This window comes from Aquarana catesbeiana, linkage group LG04, assembly GCF_042186555.1.
Source record: "Aquarana catesbeiana isolate 2022-GZ linkage group LG04, ASM4218655v1, whole genome shotgun sequence".
In the NCBI taxonomy this organism is placed as follows: domain Eukaryota; kingdom Metazoa; phylum Chordata; class Amphibia; order Anura; family Ranidae; genus Aquarana; species Aquarana catesbeiana.
This window is the reverse complement of record NC_133327.1, coordinates 63,042,927-63,066,376: the sequence shown is the minus strand read 5'-3', so window position 1 is coordinate 63,066,376 and position 23,450 is coordinate 63,042,927. Positions and strand designations below refer to the sequence as shown.

The following is a 23,450-nucleotide window of genomic DNA, read 5'->3' as shown; positions in this document are numbered from 1 at the left end:
CTACTCACAAAAGTGGTGCTATAATGGGCATTTGTTGAACAAGAAATCTGGGTCAGATGGAGGTGTCCATGGCATCTGTGGTAGATGAAAACGCTATGAAGCCTGGAGTTTCCGTCCAGAACGCAGACTGTCAGCCGACAAGCTGAAAAGCAGCGTGGAATGCATAGTGGTCCGTGACCAGTTGTTCAATCCTGCCCAATCCTCCATCATAGAAAATCCCAGACTTCTTGCAAAACAAATGCCTGTTAAAGCACCACTTTTGTGAGTAGCTACTAGACATTTTTTATAATAAATTTGTGTTTTTAAGCTACTACACCTAGGCTGGCGCCCCCATCTGTTCCCTCCTTATAAAATATAGCCAATCTTTAAGCCTAGTACACGGGCCGAACGTCGACTGGTTCAATAGAAACCAGGGGAGATTCAGCCCGTGTGTATGGCAGCCGGTTCGGCCAGCTTCAGTCAAAGGCTCATGACTGAAAACGTTCTGCCGACCAGCGATCTCAGCCAATGGCTGCGTGTGCTGACCGAAGTGTTCTGGCAGGGGGGCCACACCCCTGTCAGAACACAATAGCACAGAAGGGGCGATCGCTGTAATAACTTTGGATTGTTAACACATTGGCGCCAACCTGAGCTGTCAGTTTTGCGGGTTGAATGAGAAAATACCATTGGTGTATACGAGGCTTTACCACTTTATCAGCCAGCTGCCTAAAGAGACTTCGGGATCTCGCAATGTTTCAGAAACTTTTGGAGGTGGGTAATGAGCACTTTCAGAAGAGCTCATTATCTTGCCTTAATTACCATTAGCACATCCTGATAAACTTACAATTATCTCAAGATTTGCTCAAAGCTGCAGCATCACTTGCAACCTACTGGTCACGTGTAGAAGTTCTTAGTGACATACAGACAACACGGTCATTCTGGATAATGGTCACAACAGGCTGCAGAGAAAGCAGGGCAGGTCCCTCAGCTTTAAAGCTCCACAGTATAATATCATATACAGCCATTAAACATTATACCTGGTATGGCAAGGACATCTGTACAGTATAAACCAATGTATTAACAAAGCCACTTAGACCATCCCAAGCTATTAAAGCAGACCTATTACCCACAAATCAAATGCCTGACGAAGGGGTCCTGCATGGCTCCGAAACGTTGCACTTGTCTCTGATCTTTCTACAGAAAAGAAACCTTTGGGCGTTGATTGTTGATCCATGGTGTGCTGGAGAATATGTACACTTGCTATTACCCATAAACATGCTGGTACTACATATGTACAAGCACGGCAGATGGCAAACACACAGCTGTGTTGCGTTCTTTTGTAGATAGTATTTGTGCATTTTCTCGATGGTAGGTGTGACTCCACCTTCTCCCACAAAACCACAACAATGGTGTCACTCCTCCTGAACTGGACCCTCCAATTATGTAATTATTGTATTTTATAGGCAATACAAAGGACACATGCAACAAACTTCATTTTCAATAAATATGGTTATATAATGGTTATAACAGCTACATAGGATATTTTGTGACTAGATGTGAAAATGTAACTACTGATACCTTTAAGAAAAATAAAATAAAATAAAATAAAAAGTAGTATCTTCATAGCAAATACATGATACCCTCTGTGGATGGAATTTCCCAGAAGAAAATTTATTTGGGCATGCTGCAAAGCTGGCCATAGATACATCAAAATTCAGCTGGTTCAGAAGGGATCGGACATATTTCAATCCATGTCTGGTAGTGCCTGTTTGACAGAAGTCAATCATTGGCCCACTTGTTGGAGAAAAAAAAAAAAAAAAAAAAGGGGGAAACAAATCTATGGCAGTTAGTTGAATAGCTGCCCATCAGTCTAAAGATATTAATGGCAGAAATAAAAAGTACTGCATGAGATCTCTCTGAATTGAGGGCTGGTTCCCACATAAGGTGAACGTGCATGTTCTCCCCGCACTTCATGAAAACGTTTTATCTTCTGAGGACACACAGGAGTGCCATTAACTTCCACGCAACTGGCAAACGAGTGTGCGCTCGTGGTTGCCAAAACACATGCTACCGCAGAACAACGCAGTTTGATGCAACATGACCTAAAAAATCATTACTGCACTCCTTTCTGCATGTTTAACGTGTGTAGGCAGCCCATTGAGATTAATGGGCTGCCCTAAACATGCAAAAAAAAAAAAAACCAACAAAAAAAAACAAAACAAAAAAAAAAACAAAACACATGCTCGGACAAACCTTATGATGTGAATGAGCCCTCAAGGTGAATATTGTAAGAAAAGCTGGTATTGCTCATTACAATTCTGGTTATTCCAGAATCAGTTCTATAACTGACTTTTCTGTAATGAAAAAAGTGGTTTGCTAGATCTAGATCTGCAAACATGTGAAACACAATCACCTATTTCTTTAGGCCACTGGGTAGACTGGTCTTCAGGAAAACCTCTCTCTAGAAGGTAGACCAAACCATCTCACAGCTTGTGTCATCTGTGATATGACCGTAGGCCTAGAGAAATAAATTTTTCTGCCTCCTGTCAATGAAATATGTTGAGCAGGAAAAAAAAAAAATCAAGGTATAAATGTACTAAAAATAGTTAAAGGTCAGGAAACTCCTGCACCTATGTTAGCTGTATATCAAAATAGATCTCCTGGAATTCCCCACACATTGGCACTTAAAATGATTGTAAAGGATGAAGGTTTTTTACCTTAAAGTAGAAAATGCAAGTGAAGGGTTAATGTGTGGGTGTGGCGCTGTCCTAATTCATAGAAATACTTGGTAAATCGTGTGTAGCCAAATCCCATATGTAAAGTCGCATATAAAGTGTAAACCAAAATTGCAAATAAAAAATTCAACGAAAATAAAACCAAACATAAAACAGCAAAGTGACCCCCTTTGGAGTGTGTAGGTGTAACGTTGTCCTAGTGGAGAAAAAAGTGGAGAAAATGGAAAAAAATGGAAACAATGGAAACAATGGAAGAAATCGCATAAAGGACTGCTGCCTCCACAGATGTGATTTCCACCAAGGTGGAAAAAACAGAAGGTAAGTGAAGGGTTAGTGTGTGGGTGTGGCGCTGTCTTAATTCATAGAAATACTTGGTAAATCGTGTGTAGCAAAATCCCATATGTAAAGTCGCATATAAAGTATAGACCAAAATTGCAAATAAAAAATTCAACGAAAATAAAACCAAACATAAAACAGCAAAGTGACCCCCTTTGGAGTGTGTAGGTGTAACGTTGTCCTAGTTTAAAAAATACTTTGTAAGTCGTGTGTAGCCAAATCCCACATGTAAAGTCGCATATAAATTATAAACAAAATATGAACAAAATCACATATAGCAAATTTAACGGCCAGGTTGGCCCCCTTTGAGTTGGGGGAGGGGGGAAAGGGGACAGGGGATGAAACCAAAACTGACTTTAGCCAAAACTATTCCATCCGCATAAAAACCCCATATAGTGATTGATTTAAAAGTCTTTGACAAACATAACATTGCTGAATAATTACATAGGTTAAATCGTGACTAGTGCTCAGTGCAACTTAAGTGAAAAACTTGACATCTTTGTAAAACAAGGAAGGTATTTGTATTAATCTTGGTGACCAGGTGCTCGTGTCTTGTGATCATGCGGACACTCACCAGCTTCTTTAACCCCTGCGGGGGTAATGCGCAGTCGCAGTGTATGCCACTGTGCGGCAATCCACAGGCTGTTTCTGGGTCACGGTGACGTTTTAGGCATAAGAGAAGAAAGAGGAGATTCCATAGCGTAAAACCATAAAACACTCTTTATTTAACGCAGATGACAGAATGGTACTCACATTTAAGCAGTTTATAATAGGCAACAATGTGTCATCAAAACAGAAGAGCGTCAGATATAAGTTGGTGATCCTCTGGGAGATGATGCAAAAGCGTCAAAATAGGCCACGCCCTACGCGTTTCGTCATAGGGACGTCAACTGGAGCGTGCCCCCTTTGCGTCACCTCCCCTCCTTTTATACTGTGCGATGTGCTGCATGCTTGCACACCGGAAACCTCCGGCGGCCATTTTCCCTTAGGTTTTTGCGCGGCCATCTTGCATGTGGCTATTGCAGACCGGAGTCATGTGTATAAACCTTTAGTGGAATATCCCTAGTGTTGTAAAAACAGGAAATAGAACAAAGGGAAATCCGTGGCCATTTTGTGAGAGATTTTGCAGACCGAAGCCCAATAGAGCAATTGATAGGTATATGCTATTTTGCAGGCCGAAGTCCGCGGCCATTTTCTTGTAGGTTCTGCAAGATCTATGTAGGCTATAGGTTATTTAACATGCCTGAGTCCGCGGCCATTTTCTTGTAGAATGTGCGGGGTATATTTGGATTATACGGTGACCCCGTACGAAGAAACTTCTCAGTTCGAGTGTGTGTCACTCTGAGCCACAGATTTACTCTATCAAGATGGAAAATAAACCCGTAAAGAATCATCATAGGCAGAGGCAGTATTAATTATTCGCACAGTATAATTAAGTATACCTGACGAATTATACATAGAAATATAAAATTTAAAAAACATATACATAAAATGTTTAATATTTATTGCTCCAAAGTACTAAAAATAAATTGCATGTCACTATGTACATGCAATATTGTAAAATAAAAAAATAACTAAATATGAAAAAAATTAATAAAATTTTTAAATAAAATTAAAATAAAAATGATAAAAAGGGGGGATAAAATAAGAGGGGTGGCAAGGAGACCGAGGGAAGATGGTGTTTGTGTCATCATGGAGCCTAAAATTAATGTCATACGTCAGTAACCTTTTTTATTTTTCACGTCAAAAAAGATTAAGCTTACTAATAGTGGTAGTTTACTGGTAGTACTAATAGTTAGTGAGAAAACAATAATTAGTGAGAAAACAATTTAGGTCGACATCTATATTCATTCCTGCTGGTTGTAGTGTGTCTAGCTGGAAAATCCATCGTTTCATTTTGCGACACTTTAATTTTCTTGTTGTCGCCCCTCCAGTGCCCTTTGATTTTGTCAATAGCATAAAAAACAAGGCCTGAGGGGTCCCTGTTGTGGTGGTCTCTAAAGTGTCTGGATACACTGTGCTTTTTAAACCCGTTTTTTATATTTGTAATGTGTTCTCTGATCCTTATGTGCAATTTTCTAGTTGTACGCACCACGTACTGTTTCCGACACGGGCATTCTAATACATAAGTGACGTGTGTATTATTGCACGTGATCAGGTCCCTGATGGTATATTCATTTCCATTAGATGTCGACCTAAATTTACTTGTCTTTTTACTTGTTTTCTTGCTTAATCTACATGGTAAACATTTACCACATTTGTAAAAGCCTCTAAGGTTATTCCCTATTTTTATTTGTTTTGGGGGGTCAAGGGCATTGTGCACTAGTTTGTTCCTAAGGGTTGGGGCCTTCCTGTAAATAAAAATAGGTTTGTTTGGTAATATTGGTTTAAGAATCTGATCTGATTGGAGAATTGGCCAATATTTTTTAATGATTGATTCCATAGTTTTATATTGCCTGTTGTATCCTGTCAGGAAAGCAAAGCCTATATTTCTATTCTTTTCTTGTTTACGTGAATTTTGTGTTCCTTCTATCAGCCCGTTTCTATCCATACTTTTCACTTTTTGTTTCAATAATAATAGGTCCCTTCTTTTATATCCTTTATCGGTGAACCTGTTGATTAAGATGTAGGCTTGTTCCTCAAAATCAGTGATGCTACTGCAATTTCTGCGTATTCGCATCAATTGCCCCTTTGGGATGTTACCTATCCACTTCGGGTGATGGCAGCTACTTGTTGGTATGTAGCCATTTCTGTCTGTATTCTTGAAGAACGTTTTTGTATTAAGCTGCCCGTTTTCTTTGTATATCTGGAGGTCGAGGTAGCTTATGTCTTGTTTACTCCAGTTACCAGAGAAAGTTAAACCGTAGATGTTATGGTTAATTTCTTCGAGAAATACTTGTAGTTCTTCTGTGTCTCCCCATACTACAACGATGTCATCTATATATCATCTATATAGCTTCATATTTGGCCTATTGGTACTATAGATTTGTTCTTCTTCCCATTTGTTAAGGAGCAGGTTGGCTACACTGGGGGCATACTTAGCCCCCATGGCCACTCCCTTCTCTTGCGTGTAGAAGTCTCCCTTATGCCAGAAGTAGTTATGGCTCATGGCTAACTTTAAACCTTCTAATATGTATTTTATTTGTTCTTCCTTCATATTGGTTTGTTGGTGTAATGCCCATTCTGCTCCGCTAAGGCCATCTTATTGTATGATGTTAGTGTATAGGGAGTTGATGTCAATAGTCACAAGTATGTCTTCCTCCTTTATGTTGAAATTTTTTAACTCCTTAATCAGCTGTTTACTGTCTTTCAGGTAGGATTTCCCTCCGATTATCAACGGTTGTAAATAGCTGTCCAAATATGCCCCCAGTCTAGAGAATAGGCCATCAATCCCACTTATTATGGGTCTACCTGGGGGGTTAAATTGGTTCTTATGGATTTTTGGGACATAATATATTACGGGGGTCTTGGCTGCTTCAGGTAATAGAAATTTTGCTTCTTTTTTATTCAGGATTCCTTTTTTCTCTCCTTTCTGTATATAAGCTTTGAGCTTTTTCTTATATTCTGCCTTCGGGTTGCCCCTTAGCTTTTTGTATGTGTTAGGAATAGCTAGCAGTTTCTCCATTTCTGATTCATAATCCTTTTTGTTTAGGATAACAAGTCCACCGCCCTTGTCCGCCGGACGTATGACGATATTTTTCTTTTTTTCTATTTCTTTGTTGGTCTTCCAGATTTTTGCTTTTACCTTCTTTGGTTTTAGCTTTCTTATATCTTGTTCCACCATCTTTTTAAAAGTTGTAAGGCTATCATTCTGTTGAGTATTGGGATTGAATACGGAGTTGTTCTTCAACTGCGAGTGCTTATAAATTGGGGCTTCTTTTTCCGTGAGTAATTTATTTTCTCCTTTCATTGCAAAAAATTTCCTTATGTTTAATTTTCTAATGAATTTTTGCAGATCGATATATGCTTCAAAAGGGTGCAGGCATGTTTCTGGAGCATACTTAAGTCCCAGGTCAAGTGTCTTCATTTCTTCTTCGTTGAAGGTTGCTTTGCTTAAGTTGAAGATACCGCCACCTAATACTCTCGCCTTCTTTTTCTTTGCCCCTCCTCTCTTTTCTCTGGTCCGTTTTCTCTTCCTCCTCTCTGCATTCTGTATTCTTGGTCCATTCTCTCTACCCATTGCATTTCTTCTGGTGCTCTGTTCCTCATTCCCGCTTCTGTGTCTCGGGTACTTCTTGGTTTCCACCCCCTGTAGGGGTATCTGTGGTTTCGGTTCCTTTCTGGGAATCTGAAGGGTTTCCAACCTTGAGGGTCTCTGTCTTCCCTGTGTAGAAATGGTCCTCTTCTGGGGGCCGGGGGTCTCCCTCTGTATTCCCTGGGGAAAAAACCCCTCCTGTATTGGGGTTCTCTATATGGTGTGTAATCTTGTTCACGCCTTAAAGGTGAATACCTATTCCTATACCTAGGCGTTCTTGGTGTTGGAGCATTTGCATGTGTTCTATTTCCATGTATATCTTGTTGTCTATGGTTTCTTCTTTCTGGACTGTATCCTCTTCTTCTATACTCAGATGTTCGGTGTCTGCCCTAGTGGTTCTCTCATACTTCTTACTGGTACAGGTTCTGTTTCTTGCCATATAGTTGCGTCTTCTTCCGTTATGCTCTCATTAGTGTCATCTACCATTGAGATATTCAGGTCTTCTTCCATATACGTTTCATCGCTCTGCCACTTATATACCTGTTGATTTTTGTAATCTAGTACATCTCTTAAATTTCTTTTGTTTTTTTAATTGTATTTCCTTATCATATTTCTTTGCTGCTTCTTGTAAGTTGTTTTCTTTGTCTTTATATTCTCTGGTTTCATGGAATGGTAATAATTGGTCTCTTATTTGTAATATTTCTGATTCGATGTTCTTCAGTTTGTGTTGTCTTCGCACCACTATTTTGCGTAGTAATGCGATTTCGCTATCATTGAAGAACTTATACCATTCCTCCATTAGCCCTTTTTCATTAATCGCATTGTTAGGTGAGACATCCCACCTGAGCCTCCTAGGGGTGATTTTCTCTGTAATATACATTTCTATCGTGGCCCACCAAACTCTGATCTGTTTTTCTATGGTATGTCTGAGCTGTTTAAAAAGGCTATCCATATCTTTTTTATTGATTGACTACATGTTCCTGGTTAAAGACTTCAGTGAGATTGATATTCCTATTGTTTAGATATTTGAAAATATCCATTGCAGCAGATAACTACTTGGTACTCTAAGGGCCCAAGTCAAATAGTAATGAAATATGAGTGGTGTATCCGCGCAACGGAACAGAAAATTAAAAAAATGGAAAAAAATGGAAACAATGGAAGAAATCGCATAAAGGACTGCTGCCTCCACAGATGTGATTTCCACCAAGGTGGAAAAAACAGAAGGTAAGTGAAGGGTTAATGTGTGGGTGTGGCGCTGTCCTAATTCATAGAAATACTTGGTAAATTGTGTGTAGCCAAATCCCATATGTAAAGTCGCATATAAAGTGTAAACCAAAATTGCAAATAAAAAATTCAACGAAAATAAAACCAAACATAAAACAGCAAAGTGACCCCCTTTGGAGTGTGTAGGTGTAACATTGTCCTAGTGGAGGAAAAAGTGGAGAAAATGGAAAAAAATGGAAACATCCATTATATATATTGACGTGACTTACATATGCGTTCGCTTCTGAGCGACGTCAATTTTGTTTGGGTACAACGTCACGCAACCGTGCAATTGACAGTTAAAGCGACACAGTGCAGAATCACAAAAAATGGCCTGGTCATTGAGCAGACAAATCTTCCGGGGCTGAAGTGGTTAAAGGCTAGTTCCATCTTATACTTATATATTACTTCTCCTAGCTCTGTAATAATCATACAGAACTGGGGCTGGAGAAATAGTCTGCAGGAGCCTGTGCATCGCATCAATTCACTGATCACAGATACAATGCTGTACAGGCTCCAATAAAAAAAAAAAAAAAATTAATTATTTTAAATTTTTTTACAATATGGGTACATTTATTAAAGCTTTAAAGCAGAGCTTCCGCTATGCCAAATGCGGAGAAATATTGAAACAGATACTCTGCATACAAAAGAAAATTTTACAGATAAATTTACTCATGCAAAGCAACAGAGAACAATTTAGCTTTAATCACTCGCCGACCGCAATACATATATACATTGCGGGTTACAAGTTGTTTGTAATAACCCCGGTATTGGTTTTTTTTTAGCCAGTGGCTGGCTCTCTTGAAAGTGTTCAGATCGACTCATGAGCCGCTGCAACGCTTTCAGAAGTGGTGGGAGGGAGCGCCCCTCGCCGGTGTTTCTAGGGCTTACCGTTATCGCCGGCTTGCCTGAGAAAAGATCTGATGGTGCGGCCCGCTGATCACAGAGGCATTAAAAGACACGTCTTTGATTGCCTCTATGGCCTTGGAGGACCAGAGCGACACCAAGACGTCACTTCTGGTCCAGGGTGGGAGGAGTAAACAATTTTTTTTTTTTTAAAGCAAAAGATACATTTTTATGGGATCTTTTGCTTTTGAAGGTAAAGAAGACATTTGGGGTCTTTTTGACCCAAATCTCCCCATAAAGAGGACTTGACATCCTTATTTCTATTACAAAGGTTGTTTACATTCTTTGTAATAGGAAGAAAAGTCATCAAGAAAAAATTAATTAAACGCCCCCATCCCTCCATGCTCGTGCTCAGAAGCGAACGCATATGTAAGTCACGCACACATATGTAAACGGTGTTCACACCACACGTGAAGTATCGCCGCGAACATAAGAGAGCAATAATTCTAGAGCTAGACCACCTCTAACTCTAAACCCGTAAGGTTTTTAAAGTGTCGCCTATGGAGATTTCTAAGTACTGTAGTCTGTCGCCATTCCACAAGCAGACGCAATTTTAAAGCGGGACATGTTCGGTATCCATTTACTCAGCATAACATCACCTTTCATATTATACAAATTGGGGAAATTATGGTTTTGTTTTTAATCCATTAAAATTTTGATTTTCTAAAGAAATTGTGTTTGAAAAAACGCTGCGCAAATACCCTGTGACATAAAAATTGCAAGGATCGCTATTTTATTCCCTAGGGTCTCTGTTAAAAATATATATGTAGAATATTTGGGGGTTCAAAGTAATTTTCAAGCAAAAAATACTGATTTAAACTTGTTATAATCTAAGGATTTTATGACCATCTGTGTCCTTGTTGGGGAGAGAGTTAGCCTCACTTCCTGTCCTGTGACTAAACAGGGAGTGATTACAGCTCCGCGATGGCGACAGATCTCAATACAATATCTCAGTTACATAGACGCTGAGGCTCATACAGCGGTAATAAGGTGTTTTTTTTTTTTACAAGGCTTGAGTCACCTGGAGCTCCGTGCAGGCAGCCTATGTAAGAATTTTATTATTATTTATTTCAGATACGGTACTTAACCACTTCAGCCCCGGAAGGATTTACCCCCTTCCTGACCAGAGCACTTTTTACAATTTGGCACTGCGTCGCTTTAACTGCTAATTGCGCGGTCATGCAATGCTGTAACCAAACGAAATTTGCGTCCTTTTCTTCCCACAAATAGAGCTTTCTTTTGATGGTATTTGATCACCTCTGCCGTTTTTATTTTTTGCGCTATACACGGAAAAAGACCGAAAATTTTGAAAAAAAATGATATTTTCTACTTTTTGTTCTAAAAAAAATCCAATAAACTCAATTTTAGTCATACATTTAGGCCAAAATGTATTTGGCCACATGTCTTTGGTAAAAAAAATGTCAATAAGTGTATATTTATTGGTTTGCGCAAAAGTTATAGCGCCTACAAACTAGGGTACATTTTCTGGAATTTACACAGTCTTTAATTTATGACTGCCTATGTCATTTCTTGAGGTGCTAAAATGACAGGGCAGTACAAAACCCCCACAAATGACCCCATTTTGGAAAGTAGACACCCCAAGGAAATTGCTGAGAGGCATGTTGAGCCCATTGAATATTCATTTTTTTTGTCCCAAGTGATTGAATAATGAAAAAAAAAAAAAAAAAAAAACAAAATTACAAAAAGTTGTCACTAAATGATATATTGCTCACACAGGCCATGGGCCTATGTGGAATTGCACCCCAAAATACATTTAGCTGCTTCTCCTGAGTATGGGGATACCACATGTGTGGGACTTTTTGGGAGCCTAGCCGCATACGGGGCCCCGAAAACCAATCACTGCCTTCAGGATTTCTAAGGGCGTACATTTTTGATTTTACTCCTCACTACCTATCACAGTTTTGAAGGCCATAAAATGCCCAGATGGCACAAACCCCCCCCAAATGACCCCATTTTGGAAAGTAGACACCCCAAGCTATTTGCTGAGAGGCATGTTGAGTCCATGGAATATTTTATATTTTGACACAAGTTGCGGGAAAGTGACAATTTATTTTTTTTTTTTTTTTTTTTTTGCACAAAGTTGTCACTAAATGATATATTGCTCACACAGGTCATGGGCATATGTGGAATTGGACCCCAAAATACATTTAGCTGCTTCTCCTGAGTATGGGGATACCACATGTGTGGGACTTTTTGGGAGCCTAGCCGCGTACGGGACCCCGAAAACCAATCACCGCCTTCAGGATTTCTAAGGGTGTACATTTTTGATTTCACTCTTCACTGCCTATCACAGTTTCGGAGGCCATGGAATGCCCAGGTGGCACAAAACCCCCCCAAATGACCCCATTTTGGAAAGTAGACACCCCAAGCTATTTGCTGAGAGGCATGGTGAGTATTTTGCAGCTCTCATTTGTTTTTGAAAATGAAGAAAGACAAAAAAAAAAATTTTTTTTTTCTTTTTTTAATTTTCAAAACTTTGTGACAAAAAGTGAGGTCTGCAAAATACTCACTATACCTCTCAGCAAATAGCTTGGGGTGTCTACTTTCCAAAATGGGGTCATTTGGGGGGGGGTTTGTGCCACCTGGGCATTCCATGGCCTCCGAGACTGTGATAGGCAGTGAAGAGTGAAATCAAAAATTTACGCCCTTAGAAAGCCTGAAGGCGGTGCTTGGTTTTCGGGGTCCCATACGTGGCTAGGCTCCCAAAAAGTCTCACACATGTGGTATCCCCGTACTCAGGAGAAGCAACAGAATGTATTTTGGGGTGTAATTTCACATATTCCCATGGCATGTTTGAGCAATATATCATTTAGTGACAACTTTGTGCAAAAAAAAAAAAAATAATAATAATTTGTCTCTTTCCCGCAACTTGTGTCACAATATAAAATATTCCATGGACTCGACATGCCTCTCAGCAAATAGCTTGGGGTGTCTACTTTCCAAAATGGGGTCATTTGGGGGGGTTTGAACTGTCCTGGCATTTTATGCACAACATTTAGAAGCTTATGTCACACATCACCCACTCTTCTAACCACTTGAAGACAAAGCCCTTTCTGACACTTTTTGATTACATGAAAAAATTATTTTTTTTTGCAAGAAAATTACTTTGAACCCCCACACATTATATATTTTTTTAAAGCAAATGCCCTACAGATTAAAATGGTGGGTGTTTAATTTTTTTTTTTCACACAGTATTTGCGCAGCGATTTTTCAAACGCATTTTTTGGGGAAAAAACACACTTTTTTACATTTTAATGCACTAAAACACACTATATTGCCCAAATGTTTGATGAAATAAAAAAGATGATCTTAGGCCGAGTACATGGATACCAAACATGACATGCTTTACAACTGTGCACAAACGTGCAGTGACAACAAAATAAATACATTTTTAAAAGCCTTTAAAAGCCTTTACAGGTTACCACTTTAGATTTACAGAGGAGGTCTACTGCTAAAATTACTGCCCTCGATCTGACCGTCGCGGTGATACCTCACATGCATGGTGCAATTGCTGTTTACATTTGACGCCAGACCGACGCTTGCGTTCGCCTTAGCGCGAGAGCAGGGGGGACAGGGGTGCTTTTTTTTTTTTTTTTTTTTTCTTTATTATTTTTTTGCTTTTTTATCTTATTTTAAAACTGTTCCTTTCATTTTTTTTTTTTTTTAATCATTTTTATTGTTATCTCAGGGAATGTAAATATCCCCTATGATAGCAATAGGTAGTGACAGGTACTCTTTTTTGAAAAAATTGGGGTCTATTAGACCCTAGATTTCTCCTCTGCCCTCAAAGCATCTGACCACACCAAGATCGGTGTGATAAAATGCTTCCCCAATTTCCCAATGGCGCTATTTACATCCGGCGAAATCTAAGTCATAAAATGCTCGTAGCTTCCGGTTTCTTAGGCCATAGAGATGTTTGGAGCCACTCTGGTCTCTGATCAGGTCTATGGTCAGCTGGCTGAATCACCGGCTGCATTCTCAGGTTCCCTGTTGAGACAGGAGAGCCAGAGAAAAACACGGAAGACGGTGGGGGGGGGGGGCATTCTCTCCCACTGCTTGTAAAAGCAGTCTAGAGGCTAATTAGCCACTAGGATTGCTTCTACATGAAAGCCGACCGCTGGCTGAAAAGAATGATACCAAGATGATACCTAAACCTGCAAGCATCATTCTGGTATAACCACTCAAAGTCGTGAATGCTGTACTCAGACAAAAATATGGTTAACAATAAAGCACAGTAAACGGTAAAGTATAAAAAATTGCAGACCTGAAAAGCAAACATGATAAAACATAATAACAATAAAACATTGCAGAATAGAATACAGTAAAAAAGAGCAGAACAATAGAGAGAATAGAGAGAGAGAGAATAGAGAGAGAACAATAAAACGACAACTATTATTTTTTATTTTATATTTTTGTTTGTGTTTTTTTTTTTTTTTTTTCACTTTTTTTGTAACTGTAACTTTTATAACTGTAACCGGTTCCAGGTTCGGGTCTCTCAAAATGCGATGGCATCTTGGGAGACCCTGTGAAAGTGTGTCCTAGTCTGTGCAATGCTGTACCCTACGCTAATACTCAGCTAGTGAATGGTAGCGTTCAAAACATTCACCAATACAAAGACCAGGATTGTCAGGACAGGAGGGACAATAATAGAGGGTGTCACGCCTATATCCGCGCTTGCTGCAGACACAACATCTTTTTTGGGGGGGTTCGCTGGGTAGGGGTACTCGGGAGGACATAAAAATGCCTCTCATGCAGCCGACTGCATTTGGTTGGGGATGTGAATGGGGGAAGTACGGGCGCTGCAGAAGTGGTGGGTTCCCAATTAGGATTGGCGAATGCAGCAGGAAGGGCATTATGGGCACGACGGGCCTGTGTTTGTCTTTTTGGTGGCAGCGGGACACTACTTGTGCTTGCCACCTCACCAGCTTGAACTGCACTTATGGGACTCGCCACGTCACCAAGTGTTACTGCAGTGCTGGTTTGACTACGACCGGGGTGTACTAGGCCGCTGGCGCTTGCCAGTTCACCAAAACGCTACCAAAAAAACTGTTAACGATCGCAGGGATCAGGCCTGACTCTGCGAACGCTGCAGTTATGCATTTAGTGTTTTGTAAGTGACAGTGATCGATCGATACTGCACTTGGGTGGGCTGGGCTGGGCCGGGCGGAGGGGCAAAACACAGGTGCTAGCAGGTATCTGGGCTGATCCCGCTAACACTGCGTTTTTGGGAACCCTAAACTGCTGGGGACGCCAGTATAGATCTGATCGGATCAGATATTGATCAGTTCAGATACTATACCACTAAGGGAGGTGTACAGTGCGTGCGTGGGTGTTAGCGCTACTGGCACTAACCTGACGCTGCCTGGGGCTGGTGCTTGCCAGTTCACCAAAACGCTACAAAAAAAACTGTTAGCGATCGCAGGGATCAGGCCTGACTCTGCGAACGCTGCAGTTATGCGTTTAGTGTTTTGTAAGTGACAGTGATCGATCGATACTGCACTTGGGTGGGCTGGGCTGGGCCGGGCGGAGGGGTAAAACGCAGTTGCTAGCAGGTATCTGGGCTGATCCCGCTAACACTGCGTTTGTGGGAACCCTAAACTGCTGGGGACGCTAGTATAGATCTGATCGGATCAGATATTGATGCGTTCAGATACTATACCACTAAGGGAGGTGTACGGTGCGTGGGTGTTAGCGGTACTGGCACTAACCTGACGCTGCCTGGGGCTGGTGCTTGCCATTTCACCAAAATGCTACCAAAAAAACTGTTAGCGATCGCAGGGATCAGGCCTGACTCAGCGAACGCTGCAGTTATGCGTTTAGTGTTTTGTAAGTGACAGTGATCGATCGATACTGCACTTGGGTGGGCTGGGCCGAGCTGGGCGGAGGGGCAAAACGCAGGTGCTAGCAGGTATCTGGGCTGATCCCGCTAACACTGTGTTTTTGGGAACCCTAAACTGCTGGGGACGCCAGTATAGATCTGATCGGATCAGATATTGATGCGATCAGATACTATACCACTAAGGGAGGCGTATGCTGCGTGCGTGGGTGTTAGCGGTACTGGCGCTAATCTGACCCTGCCTGGGGCGACGCATATCACCGCCGGGCGATCAGGGGGCTAAATCTTTATTCGGTAATAAACGGCGGGTTCCCTGACACTATAAAAAATAAACAAACTAACCAGCGTCACCCGTAACGGTTATACAGTGATCAGTGGTGAAAGGGTTAACTAGGGGGCAATCAAGGGGTTAAAACATTTATTAGATAGTATATGGGGGTCCCTGTCGCTATAAAACTCTGACGGCGAACCTAAATATTTACGTCCCTAACTAGCATCACCAGCGACACTAATACAGCGATCAGAAAAATGATCGCTTAGCGACACTGGTGACAGGGGGTGATCAAGGGGTTAAAACTTTATTAGGGGGGGTTAGGGGGGTACCCTAGACCTACAGGGGGCCTAACACTCACTGCCCTGACACTGTAACTGTCACAAACTGACACCAATACAGTAATCAGAAAAAAAAAAAAAAAAAAAAAAACCTGCTGGTGTCAGTTTGTGACAGGGGGGGGGGGGGGGGTGATTGGGGGGGGATCGGGGGGCGATCGGGGGGGGGATCGGGGTGTTTAGTGTGCCTGGCATGTTCTACTGTGTGTGGTGTGTTGGTGCACTTACATTGCAGTCTTCTCTCCTCGGCCCGGAACGGAAAATACCGAGCCGAGGAGAGATGACATCATTTCCTCTGCCTCTGTGTACAATACAGAGGCAGGGAAATGATCCCATTGGCTGAGAGCGATCGCGAGGGGGGGGCCACGAATGGATGGCCTCCCCCTCACCTCCGATCGCCGGGGGAGATTTGCCGACCGCCGCAGGCACCGGGGGGGGGTCCGATCGGACCCCCCACCCGCGGGCAGGCAAGGACGTACATATACGTCCTTTTGCCTGCCCGTGCCGCTCTGTCGACGTATATAGTCGTGCGGCGGTCGGCAAGTGGTTAACTAGCGCCATCAACTTACGCAGCACTTTACATATACATTGTACAGTCACATCAGTCCCTACCCTCAAGGAGCTTACAATCTAAGGTCCCCAACTCGCATTCATACATACACATACTAGGGCCAATTTATGATCCAATCAACCTACCAGCATGTCTTTGGAGTGTGGGAGGAAACCGGAGTACCCGGAGGAAACCCACGCAGGCACAGGGAGAACATGCAAACTCCAAGCAGGTAGCATCATGGTTTTGATGTGAACCAGTGACCCTTTTGCTGCTAGGCGGAAGTGCTACCCACTACACCACTATGCCATAAATCAGGACGCAGCGGCTGTACGGACACAGCTGCACATCCACGTTTGACAGGTGTGCAGGGACAGGAGCACCGCCCCAAATGCAAACAATTCAAATCAGATATGCAGCTGTGTCAATTCAGCCAATGCATCTCCATTCTATTACAAGGAATAAATGCATCTCCATTCTATTACATAGGCTCCCTGAATATATATAGATGTATAAACAAATACGTTATTCACACTGTATGGGCCTCAGTGCCTGTGTGAATGAGACCTAAACCTGACAGAGGTCTTACCCTTCCTCACAACTGAAATAAGAAACTTAAACAACAAAAAACAAAACAGTTTTATTTTAAGTAATACTGTTATGTCCATAGACAATTTATCTTTTTTTTTACCAGGTATGCCCTCTTTAAAAACATAGTAGAAATGCCTCATGGCCAGTACTGTGTATATTTTTCCCCCATACGTTTTTGCCAAAAAATCAAACAAGAGGAACAAAATAAACAAACTAACAAATACTACATTCAGCGAATGCAAAAATGATAATATACAAAAAAAAAAAAAAAAAAAAAAGATAGTTCCCTATAAAACTATAAGAATCCTGTGTCAAAGCAATGATTGCACAATACAAGCTCATATTCCGTGTTCTCTGGTATAAGAGGAGTAGTGTTAATTACCATCAAGTCACGCGTTATAGGTGGCTGCTTCAACTTTAAGACCAAAGATCTCATAAAACACATTAGGAAGCCATTCAGTTCAGCTATTAATGTCTAAATATCAGAGAATGAAAGAAAATCCCACTCACCGGGTCCATAGACATACTTGTGTGCACACACCCAGCTGTGGCTGCTACCTGTGGGAGGGGCCTGACACGCGTGTAAAAACATGACCAGACTGCAGATAACTTCCAGGGACGGCTGATCACCTGAGCCAACAAAAGGACTGCCTGATATAATGTACAAACAGGAGCCCAGCACTCAACTCTCACTTAAAATCTGCCCACTGACAGAGGGGGGGGGGGGGGAAAAGTATTGACTTTCCTAGCGGGGTATTTTACAAACAGTGATTGTAAACTAAATCTGGAGCCCTCAATAAAAGTGAGAAAAGTGTCTCTAAAGTGCCGCCCCCCAGGGCCCCCCTTTTACTTACCTGAACCCGATCGTTCCAGCAACCAGAACGAGCCCAGCCGCTTCAGCTGCTGTCTTGGGTCCTCATTGGATAGATTGTTAGCAGCAGGAGCCATTGGCTCCCGCTGCTTTCAATCAAATCCAGTGACACGGGAGGTGGGGGGGCGGGGCCAAGTCCTGCTGTCTGTGTCAATGGACGCAGCAGCAGGACTCGGGAGCTTGCCCAAATGAGGGCCCTCTTCCTGGGGGCACTCAAAGAGGAGGAGCCAGGAGCTCCACTGGGGGACCCCAGAAAAGCAGGATCGGGGCCGCTCTGTGCAAAACCCTTGCACAGAGGAGGTAAGTATAACATGTTTGTTATTTAAAAAAGAAAAAAAAAAAAAAACGAAGCTTTACAATCACTTTAAAGCGGAGTGCCACCCAAAAGTGGAACTTCTGCTCATTTGTCTCCTCTCCCCCTCCGGTGCCACAATTGGCAAAGACAGGTATCCTGTTCCCACTTCCGGGAGTCCGCACCGCGGCCCATGACGTCACCGCGGGGCTCCCTCCTCCTCCCCCTGTCGCTCGGCCAGTAGGAGAGAGGGGCCTCGCGCAAGCGCAGTAGGGTTCCCGGCGTGAAGCCTTAAGGCAACACTGCCGGGTACCCTTACCCACAATGGCGGCGGCATCGCCCAACAGCTGTTGGAAACATCAGCTGCGGTGCCGACATCGATGGACTCCAGGACAGGTAAGTGTGCTATTGTTAAAAGCCAACAGCTGCAGTATGTGTAGCTGCTGGCTTTTCATTTTTTTTTTTTTTTGGGTGGACCTCCGCATTAAAGTGGAACGTCACTCAACCTCTCACAATCAACACAGACTTTTTTTTTTTTTTTAAATATATAAATAAACACACCACTTCAATCACTAAGATATACATTGAGGGCTCATGTACATATGTGGTTGTCATTGCCACCCTCTTAAAGGCAATCTGCAGTAGATTGCTTTAAAGCATCATTTGACAGGCAACTCAGGTGATATGTCGTCTTCTCACCACGTGTTAACCCCTAAAGGCCCACTGCACTCTGCAGAAAATGACAATTGCAGAGGCCCCATTCACTGCAATAGGTCACGTTTGGCATTTCCACCAAATGTGACCTGTAGTATAAGGTTTGCCATGCTGAGGCAGTGGGGGAGATTTGAGCCAATTTGACCAAGGATTTGATTTAAACAAAAGCCTACTTCAATAGCTCGTAGATCCTGACATTTCAAGTCTATGGTGCCAAGATCTGTGCCACCTTGCTGAAAATCCTATATGTAGCAAGACACACTTGAAATACAGCACAATTAACAAATGTATGCTTAGTGTGTTTCTTATTTTCTCTTCCATCTGGATACTAATATGAAATAATCTTCATGTATTGTATACCGTGGCTGCCAGTGTGCTATTGCTGGGTGTTCAGTGCATTCCCTGCACCTTTATTCACTTCAGCTCTTAAAGAATTACTCCGCTTCATGACCGGGCCACTTTTTTGCAATACCGCACTGCGTTATTCTGACAATTGCGCGGTAGTGTGACATTGCACCTAAATAAAATGTATGCCCTTTTTTTCTCCCCACAAATAGAGCTTTCCTCTGGTGGCATTTGATCACCTCTGCGGCTTTTATTTTTTGCGCTATAAACAAAAAAAAAAGACCGCCAATTTTGAAAAAAGAAAAAAACATTTTTTTTTACTTTCTGCTATAAAACTCATCCAATAAAAATATGTAAAAAAATAAATCTAATTTCTTCTTCAATTTAGGCCTATATGTATACTGCTACTTATTTTTGGTAAAAAAAAAATCCCAATAAGCGTATATTGATTGGTTTTGCACAAAAGTTATACAAACTATGTGATGTATTTACAGAATTTTTTATTAGTATTGGCAGCAATCAATGACTTAGCAGGACTACAATATTGCGCAGACAATTGGACACTGACACAGTGATCAGTGCTAAAAATATGCACTGTCACTGTACTGACACTGGCTGGGAAGGGGTTAACATCAGGGGTGATCCAAACGTTTACTGTGTGCTCAGCCTGTGTTTTTTTACAGTGTGGGAGGTGCTTTCATTAGAGGAAGACATGGATCCTTGTCCCTGCTTTGCAATCTGCCTTGTTTAAATGGGCAGATTGCTGTTCTGCCTCTGTACGGAATGATCGGCCTGTGCTGGTGGACATTGAGTCCACTGTACCCACCCACTGGCTCCCATTGTGAATAAACTTAGCTGGAGCGAGCCGCCGACGGCACGCATTTGTGCCCGCTACTTCGGAGTGCAGGATCATGGGTGTGTGTATATCTCTCTCTCTATATAGATATGTATAGATATAGAGATATCTCGCTCTCTATAGAGAGATTATATATAGATAGATAGATATTAGTTAGATAGAGAGAGAGATATACACACATATATACACACACACACACACACACACACACACACACACACAATCCTCTGCACAGTGGCCAACCTGTAACTGTAAAAGGGTGGTTGACAAGGGAGGGGTGGGCTCCCTCCAGGCACACCTATATATGTACTCCAACTTTGGAGACTCAAATAAGACCCCTTTTACACTACAGCTCCACTAAATTAGGCATGCTGTAGCGGCGCTTTTTGGGCATTAGCGGGCGGATTTTACCAAAAAAAAAAAAAAAAGTAAAAAGTCCTGTTTTGCAGAGCTTTCAAAGTGGACAGGACATTTTGGGAGCGCCATTTACAGTGCTCCCAACCTGCCCCAAAGATGCTGCTTTTTTATAAACGTCCCGTAAGCGCACCGCCCCAGTGTGAAAGCACACACTGCAAAGAATGTCTTTTTTAGGGCTAAAATGCCTGAAAACTGGGGTACCGTGATTTGGCCACTGAAGAGTCATTTCGGTTTGTTGCAGGCTGGCTGATAATTGAGCTGGGAATTTTTGTCTTGCGTTACCTTTACAGCAAGAAGCCCATGGAAGGGTAAGTTATAGGTTGGGGTTGTAGCCATTTATAATGAAATCTTCCCAAACCCACCCACTGGGCAGAAGTCATGTTTGTGGGGGCCATCAGTCATTGAGACTGAACTAAACCTAAACCTTTCCTGATCACTACAGTTCCCCATAGAATAAGCTGGTGTAAGGGGTGTATGTATGGCCAATTCTCCTCCCTACTCCAGTCATATGAACATGTAAAAATTGGATAGGACAGATTGTCAACAGGGAAGCCTTTGGAGAGTAGGACTTTACCTAGCCACCCTCTTTATTATGCGAGGCCCAAGTTGGTCATAATTCCGGAAATTCACATGAATTTGCAGGACAGGACATATGACCAGCTTAGTGCCACCTGTACATATAAATAGATTTCAAAACTGTACTTAGGGCGTGCCGGTTTGTTTGTCAAGACAGGAACTGTGTGTGTGTGTGGGCTGTGAGTGTGTACAGTCAGTGCAGAGCAGAGAGCAGGACAGGTAATAGGAGACCAAGTACTATGGGAAAAGCCAAGTAACCTCCCCCTGTAAAGACAGGAATGTTAGATTTCTTATCTGATTAACATACTTCAGAAGTGTGGAAATCTTCCCAAATGTGAAGTCACCAGATTCCATCCTGTACAATCAGATCAGGTTACACATTGGCAAGTCTCCATCAGACTACACAGAGCTACAAACCAGTACTGATGGGGAAAAGCAGACAATGGGGTTGATTTACTACAATTGGAGAGTGCAAAATCTGGTGCAGCTGTGCATGGTAGCCAATCAGATTCTAACTAAAAAATTGCAATAAGTGTATACTGACTGGTTTGTGCAAAAGTTATTGCGTCTACAAAATAGGGGATAGATTTATGGCATTTTTATTATTATTTTCTATTAGTAATGGCGGTGATCAGTGATTTTTATCAGGACTGCGAGAATGCGGCAGACAGATCTAACACTTTTGACACTTATACAGCGATCAGAGCTAAAAATAGCCACTGATTACTGTATAAATGTCACTGGCAGGCAATCAAGGGGTTAGATGTGTTCCCTCAGCGTGTTCTAACTGTAGGGGGGGTGGGCTATCTAGAGCATGACAGATTACTGCTCCAGATCACAGGGAGCAGTAGATCCCCGTCATGTCACTAGGCAGAACAGGGAAATGCCTTGTTTAGCATCTCCCTGTTCTGCCGCTCCTCGTCGTGATCGCGGGCCACCAGCAGACATAGAGTCTGCGGGAACCGCGGGCACGCTCCCACTAGCCCGGAATTACGAAGGGACAAACGGGTAAGCCATTTGCGCATGCATGTAATTCTGCCGACGTACATCGGCATGTGGCGGTCAGGAAGCGGTTAAAGAATGTTATACAGCACAGTATTTGTGCTGTGTAATTTGGCCCTCTGTATCACCTGAAACACCTGGCTGATCCTGCCCTCCCCTTTGAAACTGACCACGGTGCATCATGGCTGCTGAGCACCGATATTGTGGTCAGTTTACGTGCCTCTATCGTCCGCAGCCCTGCTGTCTCCTGTGTCCTCCCCCCTTCCTCCCTGCCTGTCCGCTCTGTATGTGTGTGTGAGCCGCCTCCCCTCCTGCCGCTATTAGTTTGCATTTAAATTTTAAGGAACATACTGCCAGCCCCTCTTTGTGGAAAATGGTGCTTCTAAATACCATTTTTGTAGATTATAATCCATACGCCCCTTTAGCCGTATAAACGAATTAAAGTAAGGCATGAAACTATTGATTTTGCTGAGCATTCAGATAGGACTGTTCTATAAAAGAATTTACCAGTGGAAGCAAGAAATATGTGAACAGCACCAAAAACTCCAGCCATACATGGCTTGAATTATCTTGCTGAGCCGGACGAAATTCAAGCGGTTGGCTTTCCCTGTCAGAACCACCCAGTTTGGAAAAAATACGTTTTTGTTGAAGGATCTGTGTGGAAAAAATTGTCAGCCGAACAGTGAGTGCCTTCAGTCCGATTAAGTATACTCAACTGTGGGTGCTGCAGTGCAGCTGCATGCATACCATAGCCAGCAGGGGAGATTTCTTCATCCAAGCTGAAGGAATCTATATGACTCCTCTTAAGCTATAAAAGACCCACAAAACAAGCCCTCCACCAACTTCTGTAGCTGCAGGCATTGAAGAGCAATTCATCCTCAAATTTCAGGGCAGAAGCATTAATGTTTTTCAAGTCAGCTCTCTTAGCATTCCGCTCAACCTACTTCCCAGCTCCCTGTATGCATATACATTTGAGATTAGAAGGCTGAGAGGTGGCAGCATAAAACTGGCCCATACACAGTTATAATTTAGCCAAATCCTACTAAACTGGGCAAAATTTGAGCTGTGGGTGGACCTGTCTGCCTCCCTTTCCTGCTGAACAAGTCGATTTTTCAATTCTTTCTAAGGAGCAGTCTGAAAATTATTGGTTGAACCCTACATGCATCCAAACAGGTGAAAACACTGTGCAAATACTTGCCAGCCACTGCCACTGCGGCTACTGAATACAAAAAGCAAGTATGCAATACGATTCTGGTGCGGCCAAAAAAAATATGCACAATATTGGCGAGGAAGCGGTATGATTTGAGCCATACAGAATAAATGGCTCAAATCGCACTGCTGAAGAATAGCATTTGA

The 23,450-nt window shown here is 42.3% G+C and overlaps 1 protein-coding gene across 7 annotated transcripts in view; it reads right to left on the bottom strand.

Annotated features, from left to right (window-relative positions):
* The window catches only part of CD2AP (CD2 associated protein), a 196,539-nt gene that overhangs the window by 91,365 nt on the left and 81,724 nt on the right, over nt 1–23,450 (bottom strand). Inside the window, exon 1 of one of the 7 annotated variants that reach the window (XM_073625280.1) lies at nt 17,532–17,669. The exons of the other annotated variants lie outside the window; for them this stretch is intronic. Within the exon in view, the coding sequence (XP_073481381.1) occupies nt 17,532–17,546 (15 nt within the window). The 5' untranslated portion in view covers nt 17,547–17,669. Of the gene's footprint in view, nt 1–17,531; nt 17,670–23,450 lie in introns of those variants that run through there. 7 annotated transcript variants of the gene reach the window in all.